We start from the raw sequence: 17368 nt of genomic DNA, 5'->3' as shown, positions 1-17368 counted from the left end.
ACCGCGATCACCACAATGCAAAATGTTTTTCAGGAGCACGCTCGACACATGTCCTGCCTCTTCGAGGAGTGAACTTGCAAATGACGGTGGTTCGGAGCAGAGCACCGTCTGTTGCAATACACATACATATAAACATTTTTTTTTCAACTTTGACACTTCTAATTATTAAAAACGCTACGTCAAAGAATAGGCCGGGCGTAATATCGACGCTGCAGTAGTGCGAACACTAAAAGAGGAGAAAGAGAGAGAGAGAGAGAGAAATTAACACGAAACGATCTTGCATCGCAAAATTCTGAAAGCTGTGCGCTCTTCTTTCGTCTGCTCTCGACGCATGAAGGCCGTTTTTGCTGGCGTCACTAGAAGTCTCTTAAATGTTTTGCAATGACGTACGGCCCGCCAAAAATACTTTTAGCAAAAGACCGCGCGAGCGAGGACCTTTCTGTGCACACCAGCGCCTTACGACGGAGCCAATTCTTGGGAGACGGTCACGAATCTGCCCGCGATTTGTGGGCACGTCCTTCCCACTCGGCCTCCGAGATCCAGGCGGCGCGTGGTGCCGTGCGCACATCGGCAGATCTCGGAGGCTACGCTTAAGCGCAGGCTGGCTAAATATTACGCCGGCTCTACATCAAGTATAATTTGCGACTTTAGGTATCGCTTCGCTTCGAATCCGCGTCGAACTTACTCCACGCGTCTTCCTTTAAGCAGAGCCGTATGTGCTATCGGCGTCAAAAGCTTACGGGACGATGAACTTGAAAAATAAAAAAATTCACTCAAAGAAAAGCCAGGACACATCACATCGGATTCCGAGTTGTTCCGCATTAGCGGGTGTGTCCTGTACCCAGCGACCTACTCAATCAGAATCGCCATATTAAAGCGGAGCGAAAATTCACAATTTTTGTGGATCCCCTGCTTTCGATGCAGAGTAAGCGTATACTGGGGCCGACCTTGGTCTTCCCCGGGGAGCCTAATCATGTCGAGACACTTTGGCTAACTTCACATGAATGTGCTTTGTGTGCGCGCTCTGTGGTGTGTATGGTAATTTGGGTAGCGGAAATTATTTTGTTCTTGCTCATGCCGACCTAAATCACGGATTGGAACACATGCCCACTACGGGGTGAGATGCCCAAACACACAGGGTGAAACAAAATTAGGCAACTACATTCGGAAAGAAACTTACCGAACACAAGTAACACGACTCCTTACATATGCGTCCAAGGACGAGTGTCGACTCATGTTCGGTAAGGTTTATAAGGGAAGATAACGATTGACAAGGATCGGATCGATTGTGATAAGGCTGATACGGACCGATAACGGTGATAAGGCTCGGATATAATCCGATAAGGATGATAATGGTACGATCTAGTCCGATACATTGTTGATAACGACTGATAAGGGTTGACAAAGTTAGGTTTATAGTGGTCAGATCAAGTTTCATAACATCGATAATGAGACCGGGCCGCGTAGAGATGAGCAAGTGGCACAATACTTACGCATACTTAGACAGCTCCTACGAGAGTTTCTGCGTGAACTTTTACGGTATGATCAGCTATATATATCTAAATTCTACTTCCCCCTCCAGTGGCTAGACTTTCGATTTCGCTCTCAAATCCAACACATTTCTTGGAAGTTGGTCCTATAGCGTTGCCTTATAGTGTTGCCTTTCCTGCGTCGAACCTGTATTTGAATAGAAAAATCCGAGTTGGTCACTCGACGCAAAGCTTCCTCTGAAGCGCTTCGCTATTTTCCGTTATGTTGTTTCTACGCATTGTTTGGCGTATTTTGCAAGATAACCACGTATCAAATTCTAGCGGCTTGAAGCGGAAAGCATTGGGCATTACAAACCGGTGTTTGACTTACTGAAAGAGAGGAACGATGCTCCATAGCGCTCAGACCTCCGTGTCGAAACCTAAGTGTTAGATTTATGTGTTTCCTCATGTAGTACAAGAAACATCCCGCGACGAGTGATCTGAGCAACAGGGAAATTATCTAAAGCGGTACAAAATATCTGGAAGCGGTTTCTCTAAATGCAAATACTTTTTTAGTGCGCATTCGTCTTTTGTCTGAATGGAAATGAAATCGGCTCGTTCTTTAACAGCACGCGGCCGCTGGAACAGACACGAAGCCTCGGAGCTCACAAACTTTGTTTTCTTATTTCTAATGACAGCTGTTTTTTTTTTCCTTAAAGTGTGCGGTCCGTAAATTAATTGCTCGGCGTACCATTTCTACGAAAATGTCTGCTTTGAGAGAAGAAGCCGTGCGGGAAGTTATAACAGAAATAAAAGAAGAAAGAGAGACATTACGAGTAACAGCTGTTCGTATATGGGAGGCAGCTGCGTCTGTTGCGAACGTCCTGCTCTCAGCGATGTGACTTCACGAAGAAAACAACTACATAGATATATACACCGACGCTTAATTGCCGTCGACGATGCCGAAGAGCACAGGGCGAACACATGGCGGTGGCGTCGTGTCATACAAGACAGCCGTTACCTTTGTGTTGTCGATGTTCGTATTCAGAGTCGCGGACTCTCGGCAGTGTTTTTACCCCGGTAAGCCACGACTTCGTATTCTCGCAAGCGCGGCATATTTTTCCCTGGAATGCGCGTGTGACCTCATTTACAACATTTTTTTTCGGAGCTCGGGATCCTCTAAAAGATATCCTCCTTGTTAACAAATGTTACCCAGAAGCGCATGTGACAATCAAAGTCCACCCTTAAATCGTAGTTTTCGTGGAGAATGTGCGCCATAATATAGCTTTCTTTCGCTACATTTGTGCTCCGAAAACATATTCCGCGTTTGGAGTCGGCAAAACTAGCAGAGAGAGGTTAACGTAAAAACTGCGAATGAAAGGACTTGAGGTAGCACGTTCAGGTTTCTCTCGCGCACTGTACAACTTCTGTGTCGTAGTTTTAGGCGCACAAGCTTGGCGAACTTGCACCAACAAGCCGCATATATTCTGTAGCTTCCTTGATGTAGTGTACGCCCGTATGTCTTCATTGCGGCACGGTACTGTGGCGCCGTCTAGTATGCACTCAGCGAATGATAGATGCGGCCTCTGAGATCTCGGCGCACACCTTTGCCTATTTTTCCAACTTCCTTTTGTTCGTTTGTTTGTTCTTTGCGTGATGAGAAATTGTGCTGCAAAACAGACTTCAAATAAGATGACACGAACAACTGCTAACACCAAGTGCCACTTGCTGACACAAGTGAAATTGTCCATGACTACATATCTCGGAGGCACGTATGACACGCAAGAGGCCTCAGGCATAAGGAGTGCCACGAACCGCTGCAAAACTTAAACGCAACTAGCTGTAGAAAGTGAAACGCGACGCCAAATAGAACCGTCGCGAAAGAAATTCCACGTTCACAGAGTGCAGCAGAGATAGCATCGACTTTTTATCTCGGGAAGAAGTGGCGACCCGATCGCGACTAATGGCAAGGCATTAGTATTTCTGTGATGATCCCTGATTAATTATTTAGTTAATTAGTGTTTAGTGCTTAAACGTTTAAAGTACTTTACGGAAGGTATGTTTATGATGGAGCTAGGATCGACTATCTGCTGAAGTTGAGATGTAGGTTTTCTGTCAAATGTTGATAGATAAGCTCGCGGATGATGAAAAGTCCAAAGAATGGCACTGCCTTCGTTTCGTTTTTGGCCTCCAAAAGAACGCGCTGTCATTTGCAGAGAACGTCGACCAAGAGTGCGTCGAAAGAATAAAATCTGAGAAAGGCCTCAACGGTACCGCTGCGGGCGTGAGTACAAATCGCACGACTATATTTTTTTATTTTTTCTTTATTTATTCCTCACAGGTCCCGAAAAGAATTGGGTGAGGGGGCATATCAACAGAAATACAGTACAAGGTAATAAACCAGAGTAACGGTACAAGAGACGCGGTACAAGGCAAATACACCAAAGAAACACAAAGATGATTCGAAAAGGGAGTAAAAATACCATATATACATAAACACACACACACACACACACACACACACACACACACACACACACACACACACACACATATATATATATATATATATATATATATATATATATATATATATATATATATATATATATATATAAACTTATGTAAACTAAAACCAAAGAATTATGTCACATGTGACGGTGATACAATTGTGTGAACTACGATTCCAGCGGGTAAAACAGCAGTTGGCATCCTACTCTCTCAAAAAAGAGGTCGTAGTAGTTGCGACGCACCATTTGCTACCTTTTAGTATAACTGCAGTCGGTAACGGTATAGTTGGTAACAATACCAACTAAACAAGGTAGCCACTGTTACCCAATGGGTCTCAGCTCCCCATTCCAAACGCAGTTAGCACAACCTGACACACATATTATCACCTCTGCTGCATGTGTCGGACCAGCTGTGGCGTATTCCAGAGCGGGTTTGAATCGAACCCGCGACCTTGTGTTCAGACGCGGAACGCCGCATATCCACCAAGAAAAGAAGCGACGGGTGCATGACAAAGAAGGATCGATCTGCACTCGAACCAACTAATTTTGAAGGCGCACATTTACCGATACTGTACATCGTATTTCGCTGTGTATTTGATTCCACATTGCGGGGCCACCTTTTACCAGGCGATGTGCTCTTTAGAACGCGGTCACTCGAGAAGCGGAGTGTCTTAAATATTTCCATATTAAGTAAACATAATTAAACGTCAAAGTCACATTGCCTTAAATGCCCCTCCCCCTCTCCCCCCCCCCCCCTTCCCCCCGGAAAGAAAATGTGTTTCTCCTCAGAGTTAAATTAAATTATGGGATTTTACGTGCCAAAACACTTTCTGATTAGGAGGCACAGCGTAGTGTGGTGGCGGACTCCGGAAATTTAATTCGATCACCCCGGGTTCTTTAACGTGCACCTAACCACACGGGTGTTTTCGCCCCCCATCGGAACGCAGCCGCCGTGGCGGGGATTCGACCCCGCGACCTCGTGCTCACCAGCCCAACACCACAGCCACTGAGCACCACGGCGGGTTCGTAAGAGTCAACGAATATATATATATATATATATATATATATATATATATATATATATAGGGGTACGCACGCAAACAACTGGCACAGCTTCGCTGCACGCGAGATTGCGTGGTACAGGCGTTATCTATATGCATATACACGACCTTTGAACACCGACCTTCGTTATGCAGGGATTCAGCGGCAACCAGACGCTGCAGGACCGCGTGGTCCTGACCGGTTGCTACATAGAGCTGCTTCCAAAAGAACGCACCTGCATCGACGCGAACTTCGTAAGTGGCTGTTGGAACCCGCGGGATTGGTTGCTTTAAACGAGAACCTGCTCCACGGGCGGGTGCACTTGCTGTGTTCTATTTCTCAACAGTGCATCGTCACTGTGCAACTACCGAGGTTGTGCGACGTGTTTAGCGCTTAAGAAAGACGATGACAACGAGAGAAGCACGATCAACGGCACAGGCGGTGTCGTTGTCCGGGTTTCTTTCGGGGTTCTATGGTTTTTCTCTGCAGCGATCACGCTTAATACATCGTGTCATGCAGTGAATATATCAACTAGGCCGAGTTCGAGTTCTTCATAAAGCATACTGCGATACTACTTGAGAAAGGGTGAGGCACTGAGGCAAAGGGCAAACGGGTTAAGGATATTTACAGTCCACCACGGAAATTCGCAACGTGAATAATTAGTTTAGACTGATCTGATTATTTACTTCAGTGACTTATAAGATATCGTTGAAAAAAAAACCCTTATATAGATTCATTTGGCAGGACAATATTGACTATTATTGGAGAACATAAAGTCAAAATTTTACGAATCAAGCGCCGACACTTCAGTGCCGGGTACGTCAATTTGATGTGAAGGGCTTAACGTACGTATATACTCCTATTTCGGCCATTTTCGGAGCCCAATAACTTCTCGAAACTTCATATTTACAGTCTGTGTCTGTACTTTCGAATGCTCCGGATGGCTTATTTGCCGAAAGACAATCGATTAGGCCCGAGTTCTCAAAATTCAGGACGTCACGACGAAATTGTGCGAGAACCTTAAGGTACGCGGTGTCGCCACCTGCGTTTCGCGTTTACGTCTTTCCTGGCTTGATAAGCCTTCCCTCGGGGAGACAATGGCTGTTTTGCTATTCCATAAGTGATATATTCGAAAACAGCTCGACATACTATTGCTCCTTAGTGCCCCTTTGGGACATATGACACTTCTTATTGAATGAACCGCTGTGTCTAGGCCGTTAAAGCTGCTACCGATTGAGACTGATGAATTGAATTCGAGACCATCTGCATCGCAGCGCGCGCTGAAATTGCGCTTTTTTTTCGCTTAATTTTGTGGCCCACTGTACGGCACAGTCCACTCTTTAAGGTCAACACTTGATCGGCTACCAAAGGTCCGGTCAGACCGGCAAACTATCTCTCAAAATTTCATTCTCGGTAATTGTACGGTAATCAGTTTGCCGATTTAGAACATAAAATGAATGTCAAAGTTTGATTTTTCGGACTTTCGCGCCGAAACTTAGTAATTACGTCAATGTGACGAATTTTAAAGAGGTTTGTTCCCTATATTTGGTATCATCATCATCAGCCTGGTTGCGCCCCCTGCAGGGCAAAGGCCTCTCCCATACTTCTCCAACTACCCCGGTCATGTACTAATTGTGGCCATGTTGTCCCTGCAAACTTTTTAATCTCATCCGCCCACCTAACTTTCTGCCGCCCCCCGCCACGCTTCCCTTCCCTTGGGATCCAGTCCGCAACCCTTAATGACCATCGGTTATCTTCCCTCCTCATTACATGTCCTGCCCATGCCCCCATTTCTTTTTCTTGATGTCAACTAAGATGTCATTAACTCGCGTTTGTTCCCTCACCCAATCTGCTCTTTTCTTTTCCCTTAACGTTACACCCATCATTCTTCTTTCCATAGCTCGTTGCGTCGTCCTCAATTTAAGTAGAACCCTTTTCGTAAGCCTCCAGGTTTCTGCTCCATACGTGAGCACTGGCAAGACACAGCTGTTATACACTTTTCTCTTGAGGGATAATGGCAACCTGCTGTTCATGCTGGTGCTGGCGGCGCCAAAAAGCTTAAACACAACGGGATAGGAGGAAATGCCGAATATTTCCGCAGCTTCGGCTCGCGCGCAGTCTGGCCACAACAGGGTTTCCTGTGACCGCTCCACTACCCATGCGAAGAACACAGTGTTACTCGGCTTTAGTATGTCTGCGAGCACAAACTGATTGGAAATTCAAGTTTCTCGTTGATCTCACGCGCAATAATTTTTTGACGCGGTGTATATGCATAGCATAGCATATGCATGAACAGGCCTGGAGTGCGGCCTGATCCCGGTGACCAGAACCGGTAACGCACTCCCTCACCAGAGCAGGATTGGCCACCCTGGTGCAGTACTTGGCCACAACCTCCTATATGAATACAACAATCAAACCCCGGCCCTCAGTCCCCAGCAGCCGCGAAGCAACTGACCACGGCGGCGGTCAGATCTGTAACGCTGCAGAGGGTGCTAAGAATACCTGGCTCCGGACAGGCCGCCATTGGAATCTGAACCTGGCAACGTTTAACGTTAGAACGCTATCTAGTGAGGCGAGTCTAGCAGTATTATTGGAGGAATTAGAGGGTAGTAAATGGGATATAATAGGGCTCAGTGAGGTTAGGAGGACAAAAGAAGCATATACAGTGCCAAAAAGCGGGCATGTACTGTGTTACCGGGGCTTAGCGGAGAGGCGAGAACTAGGAGTCGGATTCCTGATTAATAAGGAAATAGCTGGTAACATACAGGAATTCTATAGCATTAACGAGAGGGTGGCAGGTCTTGTTGTGAAACTTAATAAGAGGTACAAATTGAAGGTGGTACAAGTCTATGCCCCTACATGCAGTCATGATGACCAGGAAGTCGAAAGCTTTTATGAAGACGTGGAATCGGCGATGGGTAAAGTCAAAACAAAATACACTATACTGATGGGCGACTTCAATGCCAGGGTAGGCAAGAAGCAGGCTGGAGACAAGTCAGTGGGGGAATATGGCATAGGCTCTAGGAATAGCAGAGGAGAATTATTAGTAGAGTTTGCAGAACAGAATAATATGCGGATAATGAACACCTTTTTCCGCAAGCGAGTTAGTCGAAAGTGGACGTGGAGGAGCCCGAATGGTGAGACTAGAAATGAAATCGACTTCATACTCTGCGCGAACCCTGGCATCATACAAGATGTAGACGTACTCGGCAAGGTACGCTGCAGTGACCATAGGATGGTAAGAACTCGAATTAGCCTAGACTTGAGGAGGGAACGGAAGAAACTGGTACACAAGAAGCCAATCAATGAATTAGCGGTAAGAGGGAAACTAGAGGAATTCCGGATCAAGCTACAGAACAGGTATTCGGCTTTAACTCAGGAAGAGGACCTTAGTGTTGAAGCAATGAACGACTATCTCATGGGAACCATTAAGGAGTGCGCAATAGAAGTCGGTGGTAACTCCGTTAGACAGGAAACCAGTAAGCTATCGCAGGAGACGAAAGATCTCATCAAGAAACGCCAATGTATGAAAGCCTCTAACCCTACAGCTAGAATAGAACTGGCAGAACTTTCTAAGTTAATCAACAAGCGTAAGACAGCGGACATCAGGAACTATAATATGGATAGAATTGAACAGGCTCTCAGGAACGGAGGAAGCCTAAAAACAGTGAAGAAGAAACTAGGAATAGGCAAAAATCAGATGTGTGCGTTAAGAGACAAAGCCGGCAATACCGTTACTAATATGGATGAGATAGTTCAAGTGGCTGAGGAGTTCTATAGAGATTTATACAGTACCAGTGGCACCCACGACGATAGTGGAAGAGAGAATAGCCTAGAGGAATTCGAAATCCCACAGGTAACGCCAGAAGAAGTAAAGAAAGCCTTAGGAGCTATGCAAAGGGGGAAGGCAGCCGGGGAGGATCAGGTAACAGCAGATTTGTTGAAGGATGGTGGTCAGATTGTTCTAGAGAAACTGGCCACCCTGTATACGCAATGCCTCATAACCTCGAGCGTACCGGAATCTTGGAAGAACGCTAACATAATCCTAATCCATAAGAAAGGGGACGCCAAAGACTTGAAAAATTATAGACCGATCAGCTTACTGTCCGTTGCCTACAAAGTATTTACTAAGGTAATCGCAAATAGAATCAGGAACACCTTAGACTTCTGTCAACCAAAGGACCAGGCAGGATTCCGTAAAGGCTACTCAACAATAGACCATATTCACACTATCAATCAAGTGATAGAGAAATGTGCAGAATATAACCAACCGTTATATATAGCTTTCATTGATTACGAGAAAGCGTTTGATTCAGTCGAAACCTCAGCAGTCATGGAGGCATTACGGAATCAGGGTGTAGATGAGCCATATGTAAAGATACTGGAAGATATCTATAGCGGCTCCACAGCCACCGTAGTCCTCCACAAAGAAAGCAACAAAATCCCTATAAAGAAAGGCGTCAGACAGGGAGATACGATATCTCCAATGCTATTCACAGCATGTTTACAGGAGGTATTCAGAGGCCTGGAGTGGGAAGAATTGGGGATAAAAGTTGACGGAGAATACCTTAGCAACTTGCGATTCGCTGATGATATTGCCTTGCTTAGTAACTCAGGAGACCAATTGCAATGCATGCTCACTGACCTGGAGAGGCAAAGCAGAAGGGTGGGTCTGAAAATTAATCTGCAGAAAACTAAAGTAATGTTTAACAGGCTCGGAAGAGAACAGCAGTTTACGATAGGTAGCGAAGCACTGGAAGGGGTAAGGGACTACATCTACTTAGGGCAGGTAGTGACCACGGATCCGGATCATGAGACTGAAATAACCAGAAGAATAAGAATGGGCTGGGGTGCGTTTGGCAGGCATTCTCAAATCATGAACAGCAGGTTGCCACTATCCCTCAAAAGGAAAGTGTATAACAGCTGTGTGTTACCAGTACTCACATATGGGGCAGAAACCTGGAGACTTACGAAAAGGGTTCTGCTGAAATTGAGGACGACGCAACGAGCTATGGAAAGAAGAATGATGGGTGTGACGTTAAGGGATAAGAAAAGAGCAGATTGGGTGAGGCAACAAACGCGGGTAAACGACATCTTAGTTGAAATCAAGAAAAAGAAATGGGCATGGGCCGGACATGTAATGAGGAGGGAAGATAACCGATGGTCACTAAGGGTTACGGACTGGATTCCAAGGGAAGGGATGCGTAGCAGGGGGCGGCAGAAAGTTAGGTGGGCGGATGACATTAAGACGTTTGCAGGGACAACATGGCCACAATTAGTACATGACCGGGGTAGTTGGAGAAGTATGGGAGAGGCCTTTGCCCTGCAGTGGGCGTAACTAGGCTGATGATGATGATGATGATATGCATAGACGCTGAATATACACGAGAATATACGGTATATTTGTGCGAAGCTGTAACTTGGCATCGCTCTAATCTTCTCTGTTTTTGTTTCGTGACATCAAGTCTGAGCTCGGGAATTCTTTTTTCAGCTCGGAGATTTTTACACCTGCGTCTACAACTACACCGTCAGCATGAAAGAGGTGAGTCACACTCCCCCTGGAATAAACACGTGTGTAGGATGCGTCGATGAGTGAATCGCACGGCCATGTTTTTGAACCCCTCGATGGGAAACGTAACATAAATAGAAGTCAGGAAACGCACGCCACCATAGGTACCGCAGGCCAAAATCAACCAATTAGAAATAATGAGTCACTGAAACCCAAGTCTTAATGCAGTATAAAATTCAATCGGCAAAACAAAATTGTTGCAGTGTGATGTGCAGAGAATAATGATCGGAGGAAAAAATGATGGGAAGAGTATGAAGTTGATAACACGTTTCGACACACGCACGTCGGTGTGGAACGTCACCCACGTGACGTTTCACACCCATGGGTGGTGACTGCACCCGTTCAAACAGCGACCGAATAGCAAGTTTCCCACGAGCGTCCATTTCCGAGCGCCGGACAGCAACACGCAGCTTCCTCGTCCTTCCCAAAAGCTTTTAGGGGACTTCTCGTCGTTACCAGGCCGCTTAATCCAACACCACCTAGATAGCACAATGGCCTATTCACTCCGATTCATGACGTCGTACTGTCAACCCGACTGCCATAGAATCTAATGGGGATGCTCCCGAGTAAGCAACGGTGATTTTGACGTCACCGTTTTCGTAACGCCAGCCTTGGCAACGGAAATTTGAGGCGTGACGTCATGGATCGGAGTGAACGGGCCTTGTGCTATCCAGTTTTCTCAATCAAACATCGAGGCGTGCTCTTTCCCTGGTGCACACGGCGTCTGAGCACGACGACGGTGCGTCGAACTCTCCACTATATGGCAGCATCATCACGGATCGGCCAAGGCAAGCAGCTGCACCACGCAAGTCGTCCGAATGACTATCAAGTGACACGTGCTTCAGGTAGTGTGCTATACAATTTAACCGTCAAGTCACCCGTTTGTCTCTTTTAAGTGATTCCACGTGCCGCTGCCAGTGAACGTTCGGTTTCTTCGCTTCTTACCCATCTCGCACCTCCGTGCCGCCCGTTTCACGTCAGTTCGATCGTTCGTAGAAATCATGCAGTCGTCGTTCGCGTCGTCTTGCTGCTGTCTTCAGACACACACGCACTCGCGTTAATTATGTAGTTCGCTGTTCTAGCGTCACACCGGATCGCCGGATTACCGGACTACCGGATTGCCACAAACCGGTAATCCGGTTTGTGGTAATCCGGTAGTCCGGTAATCCGGTGATCCACAAACCGGACCGGATTACCGGATTACCACAAACTGGATTACCACAAACACATTGGCCAACCTGGGTTGAGGTTGAACTTGAGGTTCCGCAACGCTTTGCGGAACCTCAAGCAATGCTGCCATAGACAGCTGCCTGCAAAAAAATGCTTCGCGTAAACGTCGATTCCCACAGTGCGCGGGATGCACAATTTTTTTTGCATTCTTATACGGTCCCTTCAAGTACACGTACACGTAATAAATACAGCGTCGACCATCTATTACGGGAAGCTTTATTATTAAGGTGAAAGCCTTATACGCCCCACGAAGCGAAAAAATCCGGCGTCCCTCCGGGGTCCGTGCGGCGTTATCGTACGATGGTACCAAAACCCACGTGACCAAGTGATGACGTCACGTTCCCGGCGCCGGACCTACTGCGGCTCGCACCGCGAAACCCCACGGTGGAGTAAATTAAATGGTGAACGTCAATCAATTAAGGTGGATTAAAGTTGATTAAGGTAGATGAAAATAAATGAACTTGAACTTGATCAAGATGGATTAAAGTTGGTACAAATTAAAGCAAGGTGGATTAAAGTGGGTTAAGGTAGATTAAACGGGATCAAGCTCGGTAAAAGAGCAAGGTGGAGTTTTAAGTGATAACTTAGACAAGTCCTCGTGCTTTCGCCTTCAAATCCCGTAAGGTCCCTTAAGTGACTGTCAACTTTTAGCGAACCCTCCCGGACTTAAAAGCACTTCTTGTTGAGCTAGTTGGTAGCTATTCATTATAAAATATGAAGACGCCAAATAAACAGACACACACAAGACTCCCGGACTATCGTGACCATGGCTGCTGGCTGCTGACGCTGTCTTGCCGAATAGCTCACGCTTCTAAAGAAAAAAGAAAAAAAATTACGTGCTCAGTGGTGCGACACAGCCTCGGCCCCCTAGCACAGCAGCCCCATGCCCTAACCTTCGGGCCACAATAAGCACGTACACTTCTATCGTGCTAAAAAACCAACCAACTCAATCAAGGGCAACCCAGACAAGGCTAACTCAAAGTTTCGTTCGGCCTTATCAGACATCATCACTCCCGGATACAATTAACTAATCAATTTCTCTGTAATAACTAACCACCTTTTGCTGCCTTGTTGTTTACTTATGTATGTGTTTCTTACCCACTCCCCTCTGTAATACTTCGGTCTTGACGGTACCAGAAAATAATTTAAAAAATAAACTCTTTGAGACCACCGTCCCAGGTGTCACATCGCGTGTAGCGTAGCTGCGCGAGAAAACATGCCCCCCCCCCCCCAGCCATATTTGCTTACGCCAAAGGCGAAGGAACGAAATGGACAAATATATATAGCATTTCGTTAACCGCTTCACGAAAGCTTAGATTCATAAACAGATTTCGAGATGTGCGTTGCATCTGCGTAATTCCTTTCCTCGAGTTTTTTTTTTTTTTCATGTTCTAGGAACTGAAAAAGCTGAATGTGACCAGCCAAGAAAGCGCCAAGGAGCTCGGAAATGCATTCATGGTACGAGCCGCATGTTATCTCTCGTGTAATGTGTTCGCGCCTTGCAAGTTAGCCCAGCTTAATCAACGGTACATGTTAAATATTAGGAAGCCCTGCTCGAAATGATTTGAGAACAAGGCTCTCATAAAAGGATGGATAGGTGGGCTTGTTGGTAATACATTATAATAAAAGCTTAGAGCGCTAAAAAACACAAAGAAGAAACACACACCACACGCGATTTATTATAAGGCTCTTACGTGGGACCCGAAACATTTTTTAAAATTTATTCGTCTTTGCTGACGTCTGTACTGTATTTTTTTTAAATTATTCGTGATTATTCCGGAACAAACAAGATTTTTTCAGAGTCTTTAAGTTTAGTCAGCATAATGTTCCGCGCGAATACGACGAACTACTGCTACCTGCGGTATTGCCATCGGTAAAAAAAATTAAAAAATTCCAGGGGTTGGGTGGTGGTTACGTGCCAAAACCACGATGCAGGTTACATGGGTGTTGTCTCTTGCGTTTCGTACCCCCCCCCCTCCCCCCAATCGAAATACGGCCGCCTCGGCCAGGGTTTTTATCCGGTTCCTGCTCTTACATGACTTCCTTGTAACTTTCTGCAGGAGTGCCTCAACGGAGAAGATATTCCGTGGCCGGATGACTTATGGCGCGGGTTCGTATCCCTGTCTTGGTATCTCTGTGAATTCTATTGCGTTGAAGACGCTCCTGCCTCCATGGCTGTATACTTAATAAGGCCATCTCCTACCCGATCAAGTTTCTTTTCTTCTTCCGCTTTCACTTCAACTTTCCGTTTATTAAATATATGAAGTTAATCGTAATTTTACCTCATTTATAATAAATTGTTTATTCTGAAATTCTATACTCTGAATAAATATGCCAGACGTACGTTCGATCTCCCGTGTTTCTGAACGCGTCGAGCTACAACAGCGTTTCTCAATGACTTAAATATTGGTTAGTAAAATTTCAGCAGTTATCGGGCGCAGTCACGGGGTTATGCAATATAGGATCGATAACGGATAGCAGCAAACGGTTTATGCCATTACTGCAACGACTTCTTGTATTTATGTGAATTTTGTGGACGTTTAGTTGGGACAGGTCACATTGTGTAGTCGGCATGCAGTCCTCAATGTATGCTCTCCGACAGATTAGACTCGCAGTGGATATTGCCTGCCAGCTAAGGTGAATATTCCTCTGAAATAACGATTTTAAAGCTGTCATAGTATAGGAGCTAGTAGGATATGGGAGCTACTATAGGAAAGGCGGTGGTCCCGGGTTCGAGCCCCGGGCCAGGACGAATTTTTCTTCAACTGCGTGGCTTTTCTTTCGAGGAACCCGTCAGGGTTTCCCTTGTAGCAATCTCTACGATTGGGTAAATGTCTCATTTTCCCTTAGTTAATGAGCAACTTAATATAAGTACTAGATGTTGTAAGTCCTGGCATACGAGTTCGGAAGTACTCTAACCCCCGCATTCAGAAATGCAACTTAAGTTGAAGCCCATGCTTGACTTGATCTAAGTGACGCCTATCGTGGATGCACCGAAGGAAACGCAGTGAGCCTCTTTGGGCACGTTAACGCCAGGCGTCATCTAAATCAAGCCAAGCATGGGCTTCGACTTAAGTTGCATTTCTGAATACGGGCGTAAGCGTGCTTCATGCCGAATATGTCTGATACGAAGTCAAACAACGCACTTGCATGTAAATGACGCGTCCACGAATATATCAAGTAAGACGTTTAGTTGAACGAGAGCAAATCGGCAATCGCCTATTCCGCAGAGGACAATCAACGCGTCGCTGGTTCACAAATATTCCGCATGGCGCCGCGAAAGTCTGCGACGGTTGTGAATACTTTCGACAAAAAGCGTACGCGTGTTTGTTCCAAGAACCGTGGTTTCCGAAATTGGGCCATGGCCTCAGAGATTCGTGGTCAATGCGATCGCTAAGCCACCGTGAAAATAACGGGTAGCAGCACATGGATTTGCCTAATCGTCGTGCTTGTGGCTGCACACATCTCTTGTGGCGTTATATATTAAGCTTTGTGTTAATAGATTTCCAAGCAATCGTCTCTTTAAGCACAGCAAGGCAATGAGATCCCGTGCACATTGCTCAGTGCAAATTGTTGCGATTATGACGCAATCTTTTTCGTTGAAAATGGCCAGTGTGCAAAGCCATTTTGAAGCCACACGGAGGAGTGTTAGGCAGATTTACGTATATAAACTGCGCATCATAACCGTGCTGACTGAATCGCCAAATATTGCAGTTGCCTCCGGCACTAGCATCGTAGCTCCCTCCAGTTACGTCGTAGAGAAAACTATATGCTTACAACATGGCCTCCGAGACCGGGCTGCGTGCGTCGTTTGACAGCGCTCGCCGCCCGATCTCGGATTCCATGCTTCCAACAGTACGCTACCCCGAAAGAACGCCTAATTCAAACGCACTAACACGTCGACCACATCGACGAGAGATGTGGGCGCCGCTGTCCCTGTACGCGCGTTCCTGTTACGCCGGAAAAACCCTGACGCATTCCACAACTACCGCCTGTTGTCTCGTGCAGGGAGAACAACGCCACGGCGGTCACGGAGGACCCCACCGATAGACTAGCCGGTTGGCCGTTTTACTGACTCGCCGGCCGCGGCAGATGCCCGACTGTGGAGAGGGAAATAAAGCTGTCGTCGCTTGTGTAACCGATGTAACGTTGATCGTGTTTCGTTCACTTGTCTCCAACAAAGCGCGCCTGAGCATTGCCTGTCGTGCGCCCCCTCACCGCCATAGGTGAACAACGCTGCACGCTTTTATAACGTACGCATCTGAAGTGGAACGAAGTGATCATCAGCTGTGGTTGCACACCGAATGTCGTTGGCGTCAACGTTTCGACAAGGGTCGAAACTCGGCTTCGTCAGGGCGGCAACTGCGGTCGAAACGTTGGCTTCGTCGGCAAGTATGCAAGACCTGTCGTTCTAAGGTTGGCCCCCGCGGTGCGCCCTGTTCGTCGACCGCATTTGGTGCACTTCAGGCCTCCGACCTTCCTGGTAAGTTCTTCGAGGTCGGAAACACGTTTCGCGGCTACAATCCGCCTGTTAACTCTGGTTTGGAAGAGAGAGAGAGTTAATATCCACTTGCACGTAAATGCGAATTATACACAAGCCGGAAAAACTTATACATGCACCACGGGCATTGCGAGTCAGTAACACAGGGCGTGTATAGCAGCCGATCATTGCCGGAAAGACGACGAATTCGACAACGTGGTCGAACGTGGCTGCCCAGAATAGTATTATGCGCTGGGAAACAATGTGTAGAGTCTGGCAACTAAGGTGTGATTGAAAACCAGCGAAGAAGAAGAAGAGGTGGTTTAATGATCGGAAAATGTAGAGAGGTCGGCCGGAAAATGGGGGCATCTGGCCTGCTATACTCTACGTAAGGGAAGTGGAAGAGGGGAGGAAAAAGGATCACAATGGGGGGGGGGGTGACAATGGGAGGAACGAGGTGAAGGACACATTGCATATGTGTTATCACAAGCGTGAGTCCAGGCGCGTGTCGCCTAAGAAACGTGAAAGAGCACGCATTGTCTCTATCGTCAGTCAACTCTCTGGCCATGCGTCTGGCAAGAGGTCTTCCGACAGTAGTCTATTGCATAAATGTCTCAGGGTATATAGCTGCCATTGTCAGCCTTTCGCGCGCATACTCAGGGCACACCACAAGCACACGGTCTACAGTTTCTACAACGCCACACACTGAACAGTCCGGGGAGTCTGCATGTAATGCAAGAGTCGCTAATGCCTTGTCACTGCCAGCCACGAGCGGGCGAGACACTGACCCAGTACAAACCAAATGTCGGCCGTTCTGGGCGGTGTTGGCTTTGATTCGTCGTTTGCATACTGTTCGCGCAGTCATTGGCGGCGCAAATACGTCAAAAAAAGATGAGAGAATACCTGTCTGTAAAGACACGTCTGCTTTACTTTCGGGGCGTGTGAGCGCAGATCACACAGAGGGCGCCACTGGTCCCAGTATATCGGGCATTGCGGTGTTGACGCGTCCATAACCCTGCTCGATGAGAAGGTGAAGCAAGCGTTTGATCGGGCCGTGACTGTGAGGCCG

At 46.7% G+C, this 17368-nt stretch overlaps 1 protein-coding gene across 1 annotated transcript; it reads left to right on the top strand.

The window, feature by feature from the left end:
• The first annotated feature begins 2372 nt into the window (after positions 1-2372).
• LOC142587187 (uncharacterized) lies at positions 2373-15959 on the top strand. Its single transcript, XM_075698068.1, has 7 exons — positions 2373-2549; positions 3686-3753; positions 5176-5274; positions 10512-10562; positions 13215-13277; positions 13880-13929; positions 15828-15959. Exons 1-7 carry the CDS (start codon positions 2429-2431, stop codon positions 15892-15894), a joined length of 519 nt encoding a protein of 172 aa, XP_075554183.1. The 5' UTR covers positions 2373-2428; the 3' UTR covers positions 15895-15959.
• Positions 15960-17368: the final 1409 nt, after the last annotated feature.

Source organism: Dermacentor variabilis, chromosome 7, assembly GCF_050947875.1.
Source record: "Dermacentor variabilis isolate Ectoservices chromosome 7, ASM5094787v1, whole genome shotgun sequence".
Classification (NCBI taxonomy): domain Eukaryota; kingdom Metazoa; phylum Arthropoda; class Arachnida; order Ixodida; family Ixodidae; genus Dermacentor; species Dermacentor variabilis.
This window is presented reverse-complemented; position numbering and strand designations above follow the sequence as displayed.